The following is a 19553-nucleotide window of genomic DNA, read 5'->3' as shown; positions in this document are numbered from 1 at the left end:
GTTCCACTGATCTACCATTCTATTTCTTAGCCAATACCAAATGGTTTTGGTGACTGCTGCTATATAATATAGCTTTAGATCAGGTACACTTAGACCACCTTCCTCTGAGTTTTTTTTTTTCATTAGTTCCCTTGCAATTCTTGACCTTTTATTCTTCCATATGAATTTTGTTGTTATTTTTTCTAGGTCATTGAAATAGTTTCTTGGGAGTCTGATTGGTATATCACTAAATAAATAGATTAGTTTGGGGAGTATTGTCATCTTTATTATATTCGCACGGCCTATCCAAGAGCACTGAATGTCTTTCCAATTATTTAAATCTGACTTTATTTTTGTGGCAAGTGTTTTGTAATTTTTCTCATATAATTCCTGACTTTTCTTTGGTAGATGGATTCCCCAATACTTTATACTCTCAACATTTGTTTGGAATGGAATTTCTCTTTGTATCTCTTGCTGTTGCATTTTGTTGATGTTATATAAAAATGCTGAGGATTTATGTGGATTTATTTTGTATCCTGCCACTTTGCTGAAATTTTGAATTATTTCTAGTAGCTTTTTAGCAGAGTCTTTGGGGTTCTAAGTATACCATCATATCATCTGCAAAAAGTGATAGTTTGATTTCCTCATTTCCTACTCTAATTCCTTGAATCTCTTTCTCGGCTCTTATTGCTGAGGCTAGCGTTTCTAGTACTATATTGAATAGTATTGGTGATAGTGGGCAACCTTGTTTCACTCCTGATCTTACTGGGGAAGGTTGCAGTTTATTTCTATTGCATATTATGCTTACTGACGGTCTTAAATATATGCTCCTGATTATTCTAAGGAATAGTCCATTTGTTGGATTTTGTCAAATGCTTTTTCTGCATCTATTGAGATTATCATATGGTTTTTATTAATTTGATTATTAATATGTTCTATCACATTAATAGTTTTCCTAATATTAAACCAGCCCTGCATTCCTGGAATAAATCCTACTTGATCATAGTGTATTATCCTGGGGATGATTTTCTGATGTCTTTTTGCTAATATCTTATTTAAGATTTTAGCATCAATATTCATTAAGGAAATTGGTCTATAATTTCCTTTCTCAGTTTCGATCTACCTGGTTTAGGTATCAGTACCATGTCTGTGTCATAAAAGGAGTTTGGTAGGACTCCTTCATCCCCTAATTTTTCAAATAATTTATATAACATTGGGGCTAATTGTTCTTTAAATGTTTGGTAGAATTCACATGTGAATCCATCTGGTCCTGGGGATTTTTTCCTGGGGAGTTGATTAATAGCTTGTTCTATTTCTTTTTCTGAAATGGGACTATTTAAGCAATTTATCTCCTCCTCTGTTAATCTAGGGAGCCTATATTTTTGGAGGAAGTCATCCATTTCACTTAAGTTATCAAATTTATTGGCATAAAGTTGGGCAAAGTAACTCCTTATTATTTCTCTAATTTCCTCTTCATTGGTGGAAAGATCCCCCTTTTCATTTGTAAGACTAACAATTTGATTTTCCTCTTTCTTTTTTCTGATCAAATTTACCAAAGTTTTATCTATTTTATTGGCTTTTTCATAAAACCAACTCTTGGTTTTATTTATTAATTCAATAGTTTTTTTACTTTCAATATTATTGATTTCTCCTTTTAATTTTTGTATTTCAAGTTTAATATTTGGTTGGGGGTTTATAATTTGGTCTTTTTCTAGCCTTTTAAGTTGTAAGCCCAATTCGTTAATCTTCTCTTTCTCTATTTTCTTCAAATAAGCCTCTAAAGATATAAAATTTCCCCTTATTACCACTTTAGCTGCATCCCACAGATTTTGGTATGATGTCTCATCATTGTCATTATCTTGGGTGAAATTATTAATTGTTTCTATAATTTGCTGTTTCACCCAGTCATTCTTTAAGATGAGATTGTTCATTTTCCAATTACTTTTTAGTCTATTTACCCCTAACTTTTTACTGAATGTAGCTTTTATTACATTGTGATCTGAGAAGAAGGCATTTATTATTTCTGCCTTCCTACATTTAATTTTGAGATCTTTATGTCCTAATATATGGTCTATTTTTGTATAGGATCCATGAACTGCTGAGAAGAAAGTATATTCCTTTCTATTGCCATTCAGTTTTCTCCAAAGGTCTATCATACCTAGTATTTCTAATGTTCTATTTACTTTTTTAATTTCTTTCTTATTTGTTTTGTGGTTTGACTTGTCTAAATTTGAGAGTGCAAGGTTGAGATCTCCCACTATTATAGTTTTACTGTCTATTTCTTCTTGCAATTCTCTTAACTTTTCCTTTAGAAAGTTAGATGCTATACCACTTGGTGCATATATGTTTAGTATTGATATGGCTTCATTATTTATGCTACCTTTCAGCAGGATATAGTTTCCTTCCTTATCTTTTTTAACTAGATCAACTTCTGCTTTTGCTTGATCTGAGATAAGGATAGCTGCCCCTGCTTTTTTGCCTTTACCTGAAGCATAATAGGCTCTGTTCCAACCTTTTACCTTTACTCTGTATGTATCTCCCTGCTTTAAGTGTGTTTCCTGCAGACAATATATTGTAGGGTTCTGATTTTTGATCCAATCTGCTATCTGTCTCTGTTTGATGGGAGCATTCATCCCATTCACATTTACAGTTAAAATTATTAATTCTGTATTTCCTGCCATCATATTATCCCCAGATTATGCTTTTTCCCTTGACTCCCCTGATCCCCCTCCCCAATATTTAATTTACAGACCCCCTTATGATGCGCAACCCTCCCCTTTTTTTAGTATCCCTCCCCCCTCCCTCCAAGTCCCTTCACTTATTCTCCTTTTCCTTTTCCCTTTTCCTCTCTCCCCTTTTAATGAGGTGAGAGAAAATTCTCTGAAAACCAAATATGTTAATTATTTACTCTTTGAGTCTCTCCTGATGAGAGTAAGATTCACACAATGATTCTCCCCCTCACTAAATTCCCTCAGATATGGTGTATTTTCTATGCCTCTTCCTGGGATGTAGTTTCCCTCTTTTTATCATTCCTTCCCCTTTTTCTGAAACGACCTCCTTCCCTTAACTACAATCCCCTTTTTTTCTTTTAATCAGTAAAATCAAATTATCCTTGAGTACTTTTTATATACCCACAACAGAGTTACAGTTCTCAAGGGTTCTGTGTACCTTTTTCTGTTTCTCTTCAGTCTTGTGGATGTAGATCAAATTTTTTGTTTAAGTCTGTTTTTTTTTTTTTCTTAGAAACATATGGAATTCCTCTATTTCATTGAATAACCATCTTCTTCAATGGAAAAAGATGCTAAACTTAGCTGGGTAGTTTATTCTTGGTTGCAATCCTTGGTCTTTTGCCTTTCAGAATATCAGGTTCCAGGCCCTTCTATCTTTTAATGTGGAGGCAGCCAGATCTTGAGTGACCCTTATTGTGGCACCTTGGTATTTAAATTGTTTTTTTCTAGCTGCTTGCAAGATTTTCTCCTTTGTGTGGTAATTCTGCAGCTTAGCCACAATATTCCGTGATATTCTTTTTTTAGGGTCTATTTCAGAAGGAGTTCGATGAATTCTTTCCACATCTACTTTCCCTTCTGTTTCTATTATCTCTGGACAGTTCTCTTTGATAATTTCCTGTAAAATAGAATCTAGGCTCTTTTTTTGGTCATAGTTTTCTGGAAGCCCAATAATCCGCAGATTATCTCTCCTAGATCTATTTTCCATGTCTATAGATTTTCCCAGTAAGTATTTGACATTGTTCTCCAGCTTCTCATTTGTTTTGTTTTGTTTGACTGATTCTTGGGTTCTCTGTGAATCATTCATTTCTATTTGTTCCATCCTGACTTTTAAGGAGTTATTTTCTTCATTCAGAGTTTTTAGTTATTTTTGTAAATGCCCAATTTCGTTTTTAAATGAATTATTTTGCTCTATTGAATTTTTTTCCATTTCCCTAATTTTTTTTTTGAGAATTATTTTCTTTTTCCAATTCAGAAATTCTATTTTCTTGAGACTTTTTTATCTTTTCCAATTCAGAAATCCTACTTTCCTGTGATTTTTTTACCTTTTCTAATTCACAAATTCTGTTTCCCTGCATCTCCTGTGAATTCTTTATTTTTTCCAACTCCAATTTCAGAACGTTGTTATTCTCTATCATAGCTTCCCTTTCCTTCCCCCATTTTTCTTCAAACTCTCTTAGCTTTTTAATAGTCTCTTCAAGGAGAGAGTTATGTGATGGGGGGCAGGAATTGTTCCCCTTTGGGTTGTTATCTGCTGACTCTCTGCTGTTAACTTCCTTGGGGTTGGATATCTGCTCTTTCTCTGTGTAGAATGAGTCAATGGTTCTTTTTGGCTTCTTACTCATACTTGAAAAATATTTTGGGGTCTGTCCCTGGGGTAGGAAATTATTTATTTATTTCTTTACCAGATTCCTCCCAGACCAGATGGATGCAGCAGCTCCTGTGCCTGAGCTTAGAGAAAGCTCTGGGAGAGAGTTCCCCACCCCCTCTCTGGAAGTGCCTTAGAGGTGACTAGCACTGCTGTGCCTTGAGGGCGTTGTGTTCTAGCAGCTTCCCTGAGGTTTGAGATTGAACAGTAAAGACGGCACAAAGCCCAGCCTATGGGTCCCCGTGGGGCGTGGATGTCTGCAGCAGGTGACGTGAAAAGCCCCTGCGCTCAAACTGGAAGTGTCTGTCAGAAACCGTGGTTCCTAGTTCAAAGGTTTCGCTTCTCTGGGACTTCCGGAGCTGAGTTCCACACCCTTCAGCTGAGCTAGGCAGTGTGTGTTGCCTTAGGCCGTATCAGCCCACTTCTCAATCTCTTAACTAGTCTCAGGTGGGAGCTAGGGGCCACACCCCCGGTGCCGAGATCTGCTGAGTCACCCCCAGTATCTGGGAAAATCTAATCTATCTGAATTTTTAATGTAGTTTAGATTTCTCTTCTGAACTGCTATATTATAAGCAGAGAAGAGCTAACAGCCTGTGCCAGATTCCTTTATCTCAGTGTCTTCTCTGATCCCAGAGCCCTTCCCAGCGCGATCAGCGCAGTATGCTAGCACCCAGCTGTCTGTGCTGGCCTCTCTTCTTCCTCTCCTGGGAACTGAGCTTTTTTGTTGAAACTCCAGATTCTCTTCAGCTGGTAAGTCGTGCTTCCAGTCCTTGTAGTATCTATCAGTCCAGCACTATTTCTGAGGCTAATTTATCTAATTGGTTGTGAGGGAGTAAGGACATTCACAGAGTCGTGTGTTTCTTCTCCGCCATCTTGGCTCAGCTCCCCCTCTCCTCTACCTTTCTTGATTTTCAAATCCTTTTTGAGCTATTCCATTGTCTGAGGCCAATTCATATTTTTCTTGGAGGCTTTGGCTGTAGGAGCTTTGACTTTGTTATCTTCTTCTAAGTGTATCTTTCCCTTATCACCATAATGATTTTCTATGGCCATAATTTTTTCTGTTATTTTTTGACCTATTTCTTGACTTTTAACTTTTTGCTCAAGTAGGACTCCACTTTCAAGATGGAAGGTGCACCATCCCAAACTTCAGGAATTTTGTGCAGCTGTTCTTAAAGGATATTTCTAAGGACCTGAAACTATTTAGTCCTTCCCAGGTGGTATAATCCAAGGAGAACACAGAGGTTCCTGAGATCTGATCTATGAGTGACCACAAGCATTCATTTTTATCCTAGTTCCTTGAGGAGGAGGCCTTCTCTATGGCTTCAAGATCTGGTATGCTTCTTTTCCTCCTTACCCTGGAAGTGCCATACAGGACTATGGCCAGAATCTAATTATGGACAAAGCAACAGAGTCCTGACTCATTTCTAGCAAATAAACTTCTGTAAATCTCCTTCTGATCACTTATCTTACCCCCTTAGCATTGTGGACTGAAAGTTGTAAAAGCAGTCACTGTCACTGCTGATTTAGTGGCTCCTAAGGCTTGCTTCTCATTTGCTGGGGTATAGGCTGTGCATTTGCACAGGAGTTTGGGGGAGAGCTCAGGCATGTTCCTGCCTTTACTCTGCATCTTGGCTCTTATGCCCCCAATATTTATTTTAATTAATATGAGGTAAATCTAAAGAAAATTAGCTCCAGCTAAAATTGAATGGAAAAGATTCTATTTATGATAGTATCTAGTACACAACCCACCATTTAAGGAAGTGGTTCTGCAGAGTTATTAAAGCACTCCTTAGTTCTGTTTTAATATATATATATATTTTCCAAATACATGCAGATAGTTTTCAACATTCATCCTTGCAAAATCTCATGTTACAAATTTTTCTCCCTCCATTTCCCCTAATCCCACCCACAGACAGTAAGCAATCCAGCATAAGTGAAACATGTGTAATTCTTCTAAATGTAATTCCATATTCATCATGTAGCACAAGAAAAATGAGGTCAAAAAAGGAAAAAAATAAGCAATTGACCAAAAACAGGGAAAATACAAATACTAAACATTGATCCACATTCAGTCCATAGTTCTCTCTCAGTACAATGTTTTCTTGGTTCTACTCACTTCACTTAGCATCAGTTCATACAAGTCTTTCCAGGCTTCTCTGAAATCAGCCTATTTTCCATTTCTTTTTTTTTTAATTAGTTAATTAATTAATTAAGAATCATGATGGAAGAGAAAAATCAGAGTAAAAGGGAAAAACCATGAGAGAGATTAAAAAAAACAGAAAAAAGAAGTGAACATAGCATGTGTTGATTTACATTCAGTCTTCTTAGTTCTTTTTCTGGATACAGATGTTATTTTCTGTCCAAAGTCTACTGGGATTGCTTTGGATCACTGAACCACTGAGTAGGGCCACATTGATTTTTGCATGTTCTTGCCGTTATTGTGTAAAATGTATTTCTGGTTCTGCTTATTTTGCTTAGCATCAATTTATAGAATTCTTTCCAGATCTTTCTAAAATCATCTTGTTCATAATTTTTTATAGAACAATAATATCCCATTACTTTTATATGCCACAACTTGTTCAGTTATTCCTCAGCTGATAAGCATCTACTCATTTTTCAATTCTTTGCTACCATAAAAAGAGCTGTTACAAACATTTTCACACATGTAGGTCCTTTTCCCTTCTTTATGTTTTCTTGGGATACATATCCAGTAGTGGCACTACTGGGTCAGAGGGTAAGCACAGCTTTATAGCCTTTTGAACATAGTTCTAAATTGCCCTTCAGAATGATTGGATCATTTCACAAGTTCACAAACAATGCATCAGTATCCCAGTTTTCCCACATCTCCTCCATCATTTATCATTACCTTTTCCTGTTATTTTAGCCAATATGAGAAGTACGAAGTGATATCTTAGAGTTGATGTAATTAGTATTTCACTAATCAATAATGATTTAGACCTTTTTTCATATGACTATAGATAGCTTTAATTTTATCATCTGAATATTGTCTTTATATCTTTGGCCATTTATCAATTGGGGAATGCCTTGTACACTTATAAATTTGACACAGTTCTTTATATATTTTTGAAATGAGACCTTTATCAGAACTATTGCCATAAAGATTTTTCCATCTTTGTGCTTCTTTTTTAATTTTGTTTTGTTTGTGCAAAAAAAAATTTAGTTTAATAAAATCAAAATTGTTCATTTTATTTTTCATAATGTTCTCTAGCACTTCTTTGGTCATAAATTCCTCCCTTCTTTAAATATCTTATAAATAAATTACCCATTTTTTTTTCTAATTGGTTTGTGGTTTCGTTGCCATTTCTTATAGAACATTAATATTCCATTATATACATATACCATAACTTATTTAGCCATTTCCCCATTTCCCCAACTGATGGTCATCCACTCCATTTCCATTTCCTTGTCATTCTTAGTTACTTCTAAGATTTTAAAGCCTTGCCCATATTCAGATCTACTCATGTTAAAACTCGACTCCTAAATGTGTTTTTTTTAAACTAAGCAAAAAACAGGATGTATTATGTCAAAGCAATATGCATTTAATTCAACAGCATTTTAAAATAAGAGACTAAAAAGATTCTTTTTCTTTCACGTCATATATGCTCCTTTAGATTATCACACTACAAATGTGGAAAAAGATGCCTAAGAAAGACATATGAAAGAGAAAATTTGTGAAGAGACAGGAAAATAATGCCTCCAATACCTTTGAACAAGTACTATCTGCTACTTTTTCCTAAACATCTATATAAAACTATAACTTCCATATATTTCCATCTTCTGACCTTCATCAATTTGTTAGTTCATTTATTTATTTATTTATTTATATGCAAATACATACATATATTTGATTTCTTTCAATTTGCTCTTTTAATTAATGTAAGAGATATGATTGGAGAGAGCCATCTGTACCCAAAGAAAGGTCTAGGGGGAACTGAGTAAGGATCATAACATAGTATTTTCACCTTTTTTTTTGTTTACTTGCATTTTGTTTTCTTTCTGATTTTTTTTCATTTTTGATCTGATTTTTCTTGTGTAGCATGATAATTGTGGGAATATGTATAGAAGAATCTCAAATGTTTAACATATATTGAGTTACTCGCTATCTAGGGGAGAAGATAGAAGAAAGGGAGAGAGAAAAAAAAATTGGAACATAAGGTTTTGCATGGTTGAATCTTGAAAACTATCTTTGCATATAAAAAGCTATTATTTAAGAAATAAAACTATAACAAAAAAATTTCCTGCAAGAACAAAATGAAACTTTGTAAGTGAGAAATTAATTTTATCTTCTTTCCACATTCAGGTCCATATAAATTGTAACAAATTATAACATATATACATATATATATAAACATATAAATAACATATAAATTATAAAATTGTAACAAATTATAACATATATACATATATACATAAACATATAAATAACATATAAATTATAACATATATATAAACATATAAATTGTAACATATAAATAGTAACATAAATTAGATGTAGGAGATCAAAATGAACTGAGGTCTTTTGTCCTTCTCTAACAGAATAAAATATACTCTCTTTTTACTAGTAGAAATTAAAAAAAAATGGGGATGATAAAAAAAATATAGACTCAAGAGCTGGAAGAGAAAGAAATTCAAGATCACTTACTCTAACACATTCATTTTTCATAAGAGAATATTATGGAGAAGTACCAATTACCTCTATGATAAGGCATTAATTCTCTTGTTTAACTTTATAACCAATTGCCTTTGGCAATTCTATTCTGCTTCTGTTCTATTCTACTTCATCCATTCTGTATTTCAACAAAACTGGTTATCTGCTCTTCTCTGTAACATTGCATTTTCATCCTCTATATCTTTATAGAGAAAGCCTTGAATGTACTCACTCCTCACATCTGTTTTTTAGATTTTTAGTTTTATTCAAAAATCCTATCACACTATAGGAAAACTATTCTTATTTTCCCTGTTTCTAATATTCTTCCCCCCCAAAAAATTGCTTTATATTTCTTTGTATATATGTTTTTCTCTTTATCTATGTGTGGTAATATTGTTTTCCTACAGTAGAATGTAAACCCACTAAAGGACTATTTTGCTTTTTTCATCATATATCCTTAGCACTTAGCAGAGTGCTTGGTACATAGTAGATATTTAACAAATGCAGTTTGAAATGCTATTTTTATTTTTACAAATGTTATCTCTCCTTTGGATTTTAAATCTTTGCATAAAATATAGTTTGTTTTTGTTTTTGGTTTTTTTTTTTTAATTTTTGATAGTATATTTTTCAAAAGGCATATAAAGATAGTTTTTGACATTCGATTTTATAAAACTTTGTGTTCCAAATTTTTCTCCCTCTTTCTCTTACCTCCCACCTTCCCATAACAGCAAGTAATCTGATTTAGATTAAATATGTGCAATAGAATAGTTTCTTACTTACCTTTCAATTCCCCATGACACTTAATAAACTTATGACAGAACTTTAGACTCTGTCCACCTCGTCATTTAATAAATGAGTAAACTAAAGCACAAAAAATTACACTGATTTTCCTAAGGTGGTGAAATAAAGTAGTGGCAGAATATGTGTCACAAACCAGATTTTCTAACTCTCAAACTATAATAAATGTGTTTAAATTCAGTTAAATCCAACAATTCTTTCTTTTTACTAACTATTCCCTTGCTATAAGAATTTATTCTGGCAAATATCACATTTTCTAGCTAAAGCCTTAAAAAAAAAGTTTATTCTGAATAACATACTGTTAAATCAGTATTTTTTTTTTATAAATCACATACAAGAACTATTCATATTCAGAGTGCTATTATAATTGACTTAGCTGTAGTATCATAGTTTAGAGAGAAAAACACTTGTTTTGAAGGAGACAGAGTGGGGTTTTGATCTGAGTTCAGAACCTTATGTAGCTTGTCACTTAACTTCTCTGATTTTTAGCTGACTTGGTGTAAGAGAAGAGAAGGTAATACTAAGAATGATTTGTACCACAAATTTAGGAGGATGAAGATGGCAAGATACATCATTAGTTTGCCAGACTTTGTGCAACTTAAAGTGATGGGGGAGGACAAAGTGTTATCCCTTGCTCAAAAAGTGCTAGGATCAAAGAAGTGGACTAACTACTGCCTGTGAGTGTGGATTATGTACCTGTTTAGATTAGCAAAATGAATAAGAAAACAAAATCCCCCAAATATGTTACTCACTGGATTGAAGTGGATGTAGTGCCAATGCACCAATGATTCTAAGTCTTTATCCTGATGCTAGTTCACAACACCAGGGCAAAGTGGTTCCACATTAAAAAAAATTATATATATATATATATATATATATATATATATATATATATATATATATATATATATATATATATATATATATATACATACATACATACATACATATATGTCCACACTACTCCAATTCACTATCAAAGTGCTCAGGATAATCCTGGTGTGGAAGAGCTATACATCTACTGTGAACATGTGAGTTCTCACTGGTATACTTCTTATTTAAACAAAAGAGCAAAGTTGAAATTATTAATTCAATCATGAAATATTCATTAAACTAGAAAGCAAAAACAAGAATAATCATGATAATCTACTCAAAGTTCTGGGTCACTTTCCCCACAAATGCATACAGTGGCTGTCTGGAAAGAGAGTCAGTACAATTCTCAGAAGCATTTCTGGGAAGCACATGCAATAAGAAATCCACATGTCCAGTGCAACTCATAATTCTGGTCTTGATGTCTTTCATTTCCTTAGGGAACAATCTCTATCACACTTCACCTGCTAGGTGAGACCAATTCCCTTCTGGACCTCTCCACTATTTGACTGCCACTTTCAGGCTGCTAAGCAGTTTTAAGACCTTTTAGTGAAAGCCTGCACTAAAAGTGCATGAGCCTGCAGAGCTATTCAAGTCAGATCCCTTACCTGAGCCCTGAGTCAACATTATTAGCTCTTTCTTGGTAATTTGCTTACTATTCTTAGAGGATTTTCCCACTCTCAAGAGGTAGGTGGCAATAAAGAGCAAGACAAACTTCTGAAAGGTTTCCACCTTTAAATCTACAGGTGGAAGCAAAAGATAAAACAGCTTAGGTTTTCCTTCCCCTAACGATATCCTCACATAACAGGATTCTCATCTTATGTTACTTCTTTTGAACAAGGTCTTTCTGCAATCACATAGACACTCAAAAGTAATTGTAATGTTAATAGAATAAAGCCATATCATCATAGAATCATAAATCTCAGACTTGAAAGTGGCTTTGTTTATTCCATATACCACAGTAAACTCAAAATAGATTAATGATTTGAATATTAAAGTTCAACCATAATTCAAGGAGTGTGCTTGAGCATATGAGCATACACACACTTACACTGACCACACACACCAGATCAGCATATACTTTTCACACTTATTGCTAGAGAGTGAATCCTAAACTGAACAAAATCTTAAGATGAACAATAAAGAAAAAAAAATCAATTATTTTGATAACTGAGAAAAGGAGAAATTTGAAGCACACATAAAATTAGCATAACTTTGGAATCTCAAAGTCAATACTTACAAAGTAAAATTAATTATCTTGGCCCAACCCAATCCCAAATCTACCTCTGAATATAATCACCTAATTATTCTTTATAGTACCACCCTCTTACCAATCACTCAGACTCTTAACCTGTACTCCTCTCAGTTCTAGGAATAACTTGCCAAATCTTGTAAATATGATTTCAAAAGCATTTCATATATATATATATATATATATATATATATATATATATATATATATATGTTTCCTTCTCTCTATCACCCTATTACTCTAGCTCAAAGTGACTATGCTAATAAGTACTTTATCTCTTTTCCTCTGTTCAATTTTAATAACCTATTCTTTATTCCCCCTGCCCCAAGCATTTCCAAATTCCATTCCATCCTGTACACAGTCAGTGGATAAAGTAATTTTATTAGAAATAAAATACATATTCCACCCTATTCACTAATCACAAGTAGCTCTCTATTACCTACCTCTAGGACCAAATATAATCTTCATTGTCTTACATTTAAATCTCTTTCCAACCTCAACCCAAGTTCCTGCTTCTTGAATGTCCTTTGCACATTTCTATTCATACATTTTTAATCCAGTTGTACTGAGCTGTCTGTTGCTCATTATGAAAAATGCTCTAACTTCCATTATTGTGCTACTGCATTGGCTGACCTCCTTGCCTGAAACCTTGCTTTCTTTGTACCTCTTAATGTCTCTGATTCCTTTAAGATTCATTTGAGGAATGATTTAATACATGAGGTCTTTCTTGTCCAGGCCACTTGCTAGTGCCTTCCCATTCAATGTTAACTTTATTTTTGTTTTATATGTGTCTTAGATATCTGTGTAATGATATATTTGTGAAAGGAATGGATTACACACATGTATGTAGAAGTGGCTCTATATACTTGTATGTATTTGTGCATGTGTGTATGCATGTGTATCTATATACATAAACAATGTCTACATCCACAAATGTATAAAGGCATATGTGTGTATGGGGGTGCCTTCCCTGATTAGAATGCAAAATATAAACTCTTGAGGGTAGGTATTTAACTTTAATCTTTGTATCCCCAGCACATAGTACTGAAATCTAATAGATACTCAAATTCTTATTGATGATTGATTAATTCCAAGTAGCATTCACAGAGGGGAATACAAGTGCCTTTGAAATGTATGTAGAAGTCAATTACCTACATTAATCCTGAAAGGAAGCAGGTTTCATTTATCTTGAAATTATTCTATAAAACCCAGCTATACTTGCAGTCTTAAATTGTTTTCATCCAAACTTTGGCAAGAACATTTTTTTTTATTATATTTTGTACCATGTCATTCCACTAGAATGCTAATATATTATGTAACATAAGTTACCCCTACTCTTATTTTATTAATTGTACTATTTTGAAAGAAAAGGTTGCCAGGTAGTTACAAAATAATTTGCTTTATGCAAAGCTCATTATTCATGGTATTTTTCAAATTTTACAACCTTTGCAAGTTTCATTTATTTTTATAACTTTTATTTAGAATATAAATGTATCTACATATCAGAACTAAAAAATTACTACAAAAGATAATCATTTTAAAAAATACTCAGATATTTTTATATAGTAGTCATATGCAATGATGAATGAAAGCCATAGTCAAAATTCTGCAGGCCCAATTCAGGATGCTGATTTAAAAAATATATATATATATTCATTTTTAAACAATGCTTTGATCCCAAAAAGCCAATGTTGATGAGAAGACTTCTAGAAAGAAAGTTTTTTTGAAATCAAGAGGTAGGTGTTTGGACAAGAGGTAACAATGATGACTAGGAAATAACAATTATAACATTCAGGGCCAGAAGCATGAAAGATGTATCTCAATCAATGAGTCAACAAGTATATATTTTGTGCCTATTATGTGTCAGGCACTAGAGTTGGTACTAGAGATACTAAAACAACAATGGAATAACCACTGCAATGAGGAAACTTAAAAACTTTTATGTGAGCCACATATGCACAATATATACCAAAAGGAAAAAAAAAAAGTGATAATACTAAAAAAGAGAAAAGCTATCATCTCAAGTGATCAGAAAGGGAACGTGATTGAAAGAAATCTGAGATTCCACTGTGTTTGTAACCTTCATTTTACATATGAGGAAACTTGAGGCATGAAGTGTTAAGTGAAGTGTTTAGGATCACACCACTAATAAGTATCTGAAGGATAATTTAAATATAATTTCTTAACTGCAAGTCCAGTGTTCTGTCCATTATACCATGCTGATTCCTACCTTATTATAAAAGGTAGTCCTGAGTTGAATCTTGAAAGAAATTAGGAATTTGAAAAGTTAGGGATTATGAGAGAATATACTTTAAATAACAAAGGAGCCTAAGGGGAGGTTGTTGGGCAGCCAGTATAATGTCATAGTGATAGTAAAATGATAGTTTGGGTTTTTTTAAAAGTTTTTTGACAGAAACAGCAAAAACTTCAGTCTGACTGCACTGCAGTCTACAGGAAGGCATAATAATGTATAGTTTGATTGGAAAGAGAGATTCAAGCCTTGGCAAGTCATTAAACCCCTATATGCCTCAACCTCCTCCTTGGTAAATATAAGTGCATGAACTAGGTGTTGCAACTTGGAATTCTATGTGACTATATATTTAATGTTATAATATAAGGTATATATAAGGTATATAATATAAGGCATATATATATATATATATATATATATATATATATATATATATATATATATATATATATATATATATATATATATATATATGTATATGTTACTATGGGAAGTTGGACAAAATAAATTCTAAATTCCCTTCTCTCTGAAAAGGAATTATAAAATCTCAGAAAAAATGAAAAATTCTAAGTGATCTGTCTGTAATTATATCTTATTTTATCCCTGAGATGCATGTGGTGTATATTCTAACATCAAGAGACAATGTTATTGTACGACACTCCTGAGAGTATTTTTTTCTTTTCCCTTCTCTAATGAGAGGGATCAGTGCTTACATTGCAAGTATACAGGCATATGCTGTTAGGCATGTGCTCAAGAAAACAAGGAATACTCCTCCAGATTTTTTCCCATGATTTTCTTAGATGATTCATGTTTTCTGCTTTGTTCTTTATATACAGAAAAAAAGTAAACAAATAAATAAAGCAATGAAAAGCAAAAATTTGCCAGGTGACAAGAGACTTGCTGAAAAGCATAGCTGTCTTATTTCTGCTGCCATCCAGTGGCTGCCCAACAAAGCTACTTCATGTTCCATGGTTTGGAATGTTTATTAATGGACTAAAACTATAAACTATTTAAAAGACTATTAAAGGAAAAACAGTAGAGGGAAGAACTTTCTGTGTAATTGATTTATTTTCCCAGAAATATCCTTTTACCATATTGTAGATACAGATAGGACTAAAAAAGTAATCCTTGTCATTTTTCAGCAAAGTATATAGGGAACCACAACTTACTAGCTCTATAAACATACAGATACATTAAAGGTTCCCTTCTATGTGATCTAACACTTGTGTTAGTTGTTCAGGCACTTTAGATAAAAGCATAATGAAGCCAGAGAACATATTCCTTAAATTAGGAAAGAAGAAAAAAAAATATAAATTGTTAGGCTCATTTGGTTCTAGAATTTCCTTATATAAGCTAACCTTTTTCAAAAAAATCCAGCATTAAAGAGTTTTTTTGATCACCATTATAAACTGCAGTCTCTCTTTACCTATTGGCTTCTTTTACATTGCCAAAAACATGGCTGGAATTCTGCTTTCTTTAAAATAACATATATTTCCCTACCATCCCCTCAGGTAATCATCTTATGTTGGTCCTTCCTTAAACTGCCATTTTCCAAAAGTTTTGCTAATGGTTTTGTTTCCTCACATCCTATTTACTTCTCAACCTCTTGCATTCTGACATCATCTTTTTGCATATTATTCCCATTTAGGAAATTGAGTTGTAGTTTTTTCAAAGTTACAAATAATCTATTCAATGCTAAATCAGGTGGCTTCCCCCGCCCCCCATTTTTCATCCTTGTGAACAGTCTCTGCAACATGAGCAAATATGTATCTTCTCTCTCTGGATTCTCATTCTTCTCTTGGTTTCTGTGACATTCCTCTTTTTTGTTTGTTTGTTTCTACTTGTCTTCTCAGTGTCTTTTGTTAGATCATTATTGATATTGTGACCTCTGTTTTGATTTTAACCAAAGTTTTCTCCAAAGCTTTCTTCTCTTTCATTTGGTGACATAATGGATTGAAAAGGTCTTATAACTGTCTGATTTTTCTATATCCAGCCCTAGTTTCTTTCCTAAGCAGTGTAACATCAATTGTCTATTGGACATTTCCAAAATTACTGTCTTATAAGCATCTTAAACTCAATATATCTAATGAAGAAACTCTAATTTTCTCTCTTCTACATGGTCTTAGTACAATTGAAGGAATAGCAATGTTTTCATCATTCAGGTGTGCAACTTTGTCATTATCTTCAATTCTTAACTCTCACTTTTCTGTCAGAAATATCCCCTTTTCACAGGTAATCACTAATCTAATTAAGGTTTTTAGTACCTCTAACCCTGATTATGGCAGTAACTTCCTAATTATGCTTTCTTTAAGTTTCTCTTTAATCCATTTTTACATAGTTTATAAAGTTTCTATTCTACAAATAGATATGACTGAAACTTCCTCAAGCAATAAAGACTAATGGTTCCCTATTATGCATAGGATTGAATATAAACCCCTCTGTCTAACATTTAATTTATTTACAACCTTATTATCTTATTATACATTATATATTATTCCCCTTTATCAGGTTAGAAAATACTTTCTTTATTGTTCCTTCTTTATTCCATTTCCCATCTTCTCGACTTTTGACTGGCCTGCCTTCTTCCTAATATCCATTGTCTCCTTCCCTCTACATCTTAAACTCATTAGTGTCCTTTCTTAATCTCCCTAGTTAGTAATAGATTCCACCCCACAAAAACAACAAAAAAAGCAACAACAAAAATCTTATATCTCTTTCATATATGTATACCTGTAGACATACTTGATTTCTCCTCAAACTCAATCACAAACTTTTCAAGGATAAAAACTGTTTTGCTTTGATTTTTATATATCCAGTCATTTATAAATGATTGTTGACTGAGAATAGTAAAATTGATGAGAATATGTGATTCTCATAGCCACTAATTAAAAGCATTGCTGTGTATTGAAAAAATAGCTCTTAATAAATAGCTCTTAAAATAGTTCTTTGGTCTGATTTGGTAATCAGACCAAAGTTCAAATTTTATATCAGATACTACTCAACTATATGATTACAAACTAGTAAAATTACATTTCATATTTCATCATATTATATATCTCACCATGGATGTTATTTACATATATGAATAAAAGTGAATACATACCTCTGCCAAAAAATATCATAACAGGATATTTGTTGTTCCTGAAAAGTAAAAGTCATCATATGGCTTGTATGTACTGCCTTCTTAGGTGCTAAAAGAAATAGTGGATATGGTTCCTGAAATGCTGTCAATAATACTAAAAAAGAATATGAAAAATAAGAAAAGTATCACAAAATTTAAAAAGGTAAAATATCCTACTTTTAAAATTTATTTTAAAATGAATAGGTACTTGTCAATTGGAGAATGACTGAATAAATTGTGATAAATAAAAGCAAATTTATTTTTTTCAGAAATTATAGTAATCAAGCTATAGACCAGAGAGCTTGATTTTTGCAAAAATTTCTTTTTTTTTTTTAAGAGTCTTCTGTGTATTTATTTTTTTACATCAGAATGCCCAACACAGATCATCATAACTGCCAAATAGTCAGCTGTGCAAAATAGTATATATAGTGCTTAAGTACAAATGGGAGACATTATTTTTTAAATAAATACTTAAACACAAATTTATGGTCCTACAAAAAGAGTATTTAAATTAGATGGTCTAATTTGATCTGCCTCTTTGGACCCACAGTAACTGTTAATTTTCCCAAAAACCAATAGAATCAATATACTGAATCATCAGGTCCATTGTGTGAATAATGGATCACAATAAATGAGTCCCTTTTTCTAAGAGCTGTTCCTGGCTCCTCTAACATGATCTGGCCTGGATAAAAAGACAACAGGAATTTCTTGAAGGTCAATGGTCCAAAATGCTAAGTATGGTTAAGTATTCTACATGATCTATATTCACTGGTTCTATTTTTAGTTAGGATGTACTTAGATAACTTTCTTCAATTCATCATACAGGACAAGCACGAAAGCTCCACCCATTCCTCTCAGAACATTAGACCAGGCACCCTTGAAGAAAGCTTTGCCACCCTCATCTTTAGCACTCTTCCTCCAGCAGTCAATTGTCCCAGTATATATGATATCAGCTCCTTTGCATCCAGATTGCATCATCATTTGCCGTCTTACTGTATCAAAGGGGTAGGAGACCACACCTGCCATAGCAGTCACTGTTTGTGCAATCATCCAACTTACCACAATGTGAGTGTTCTTGGGATCTGAGAGCATACCTTTTGCTGTATCATAGATTCCAAAATAGGCTGCTCTATAGATGATACCCTGCACTGAGACATTGAAACCTTGATACAAGCCACAAATTCCATCAGACTTGGTGATTTTCACAAGGCAGTCTCCCAGGCCTTTGAATTCTCTTTCAGTGCCAGACTTCCCAACATCAGCTGCCAATCGGGTTCTCCCAAAATTCAAGGGATAGACAAAGCAGAGAGAAGTGGCTCCAGTGGCACCACCAGAGGCAAGATTGCCAGCAAAATACCTCCAGAATTGTGTGTGCTTATCCACTCCTCCCAAAAACACTTGCTTATACTTATCCTTAAAGGCAAAGTTAAGGGCCTGAGTGGGGAAATATCTGATGACATTTGCTAAGTTACCCCGCCAGAAGGAAAGCATTCCTTGTTCCTTTGGAATTCGGACTATACAATCCATTATGCCCTTGTACTGCTTATCAGCAGCAATTTGTTTACTTGCATGCTGCACCTGTAATAATAGCTTGACTCTTTCCATTGGGGCCACGGCAGTCTTGGAGATAGCAGCGGCGATGCCACCAGCCAAGAAGTCCTTGGTGAAGGAGATGGCCTGTTCTGTCATGGTTACAGAGGGCAGAGGTGTTGGAGATAGAGCAAGAAAGCTGGGGAAAGAGGACCGAAAGCTGGAGAACTCGTTGAAGCCTGCACAGTCTTTGCTACAGCTCGGATCAAAAGGAAGCGATCTTTGCAAAAATTTCAAGAATTATTACTAAAAGAAAATCATCTAAAAACCTACTTGAAAAAATTAACAGCTTTAGCAAAGTCAAATTATATGAAGTAAACTCACACGAATCATCGGTATTTCTACGTATTACTAACAAAGTCCAGCAGCAAGGGATAGAAAGAGAAATTCCATTTAAAATAACTGTAGACAAAATAAAATATTTGGGCATCTACCTGCCAAGACAAAACCAGGAACTATATGAACACAATTTAAAAATACTTCTCACACAAATAAACTCAGATCTAAACAACTGGGAAAATATGAATTTCTCATGGGTAGGCCAAGCTACTCTATAATAAAAATGACAATTTTATCTGAATTGGTTTATTTATTTAATGCCATACCAATCAAATTACTAAAAATTATTTTATGGAGCTAAGAAAAATAA

General features: G+C 33.4%; 1 protein-coding gene across 1 annotated transcript; it reads right to left on the bottom strand.

Moving 5' to 3' along the window:
* Positions 1 to 17632: 17632 nt before the first annotated feature.
* LOC141543527 (ADP/ATP translocase 3-like) lies at positions 17633 to 19111 on the bottom strand. The gene has a single exon (XM_074268945.1). It carries the CDS (start codon positions 19001 to 19003, stop codon positions 18110 to 18112), a length of 894 nt encoding a protein of 297 aa, XP_074125046.1. The 5' UTR covers positions 19004 to 19111; the 3' UTR covers positions 17633 to 18109.
* Between the last annotated feature and the right edge of the window lie 442 nt (positions 19112 to 19553).

This window comes from Sminthopsis crassicaudata, chromosome 5 (assembly GCF_048593235.1).
Source record: "Sminthopsis crassicaudata isolate SCR6 chromosome 5, ASM4859323v1, whole genome shotgun sequence".
NCBI classification, from domain to species: domain Eukaryota; kingdom Metazoa; phylum Chordata; class Mammalia; order Dasyuromorphia; family Dasyuridae; genus Sminthopsis; species Sminthopsis crassicaudata.
This window is presented reverse-complemented; position numbering and strand designations above follow the sequence as displayed.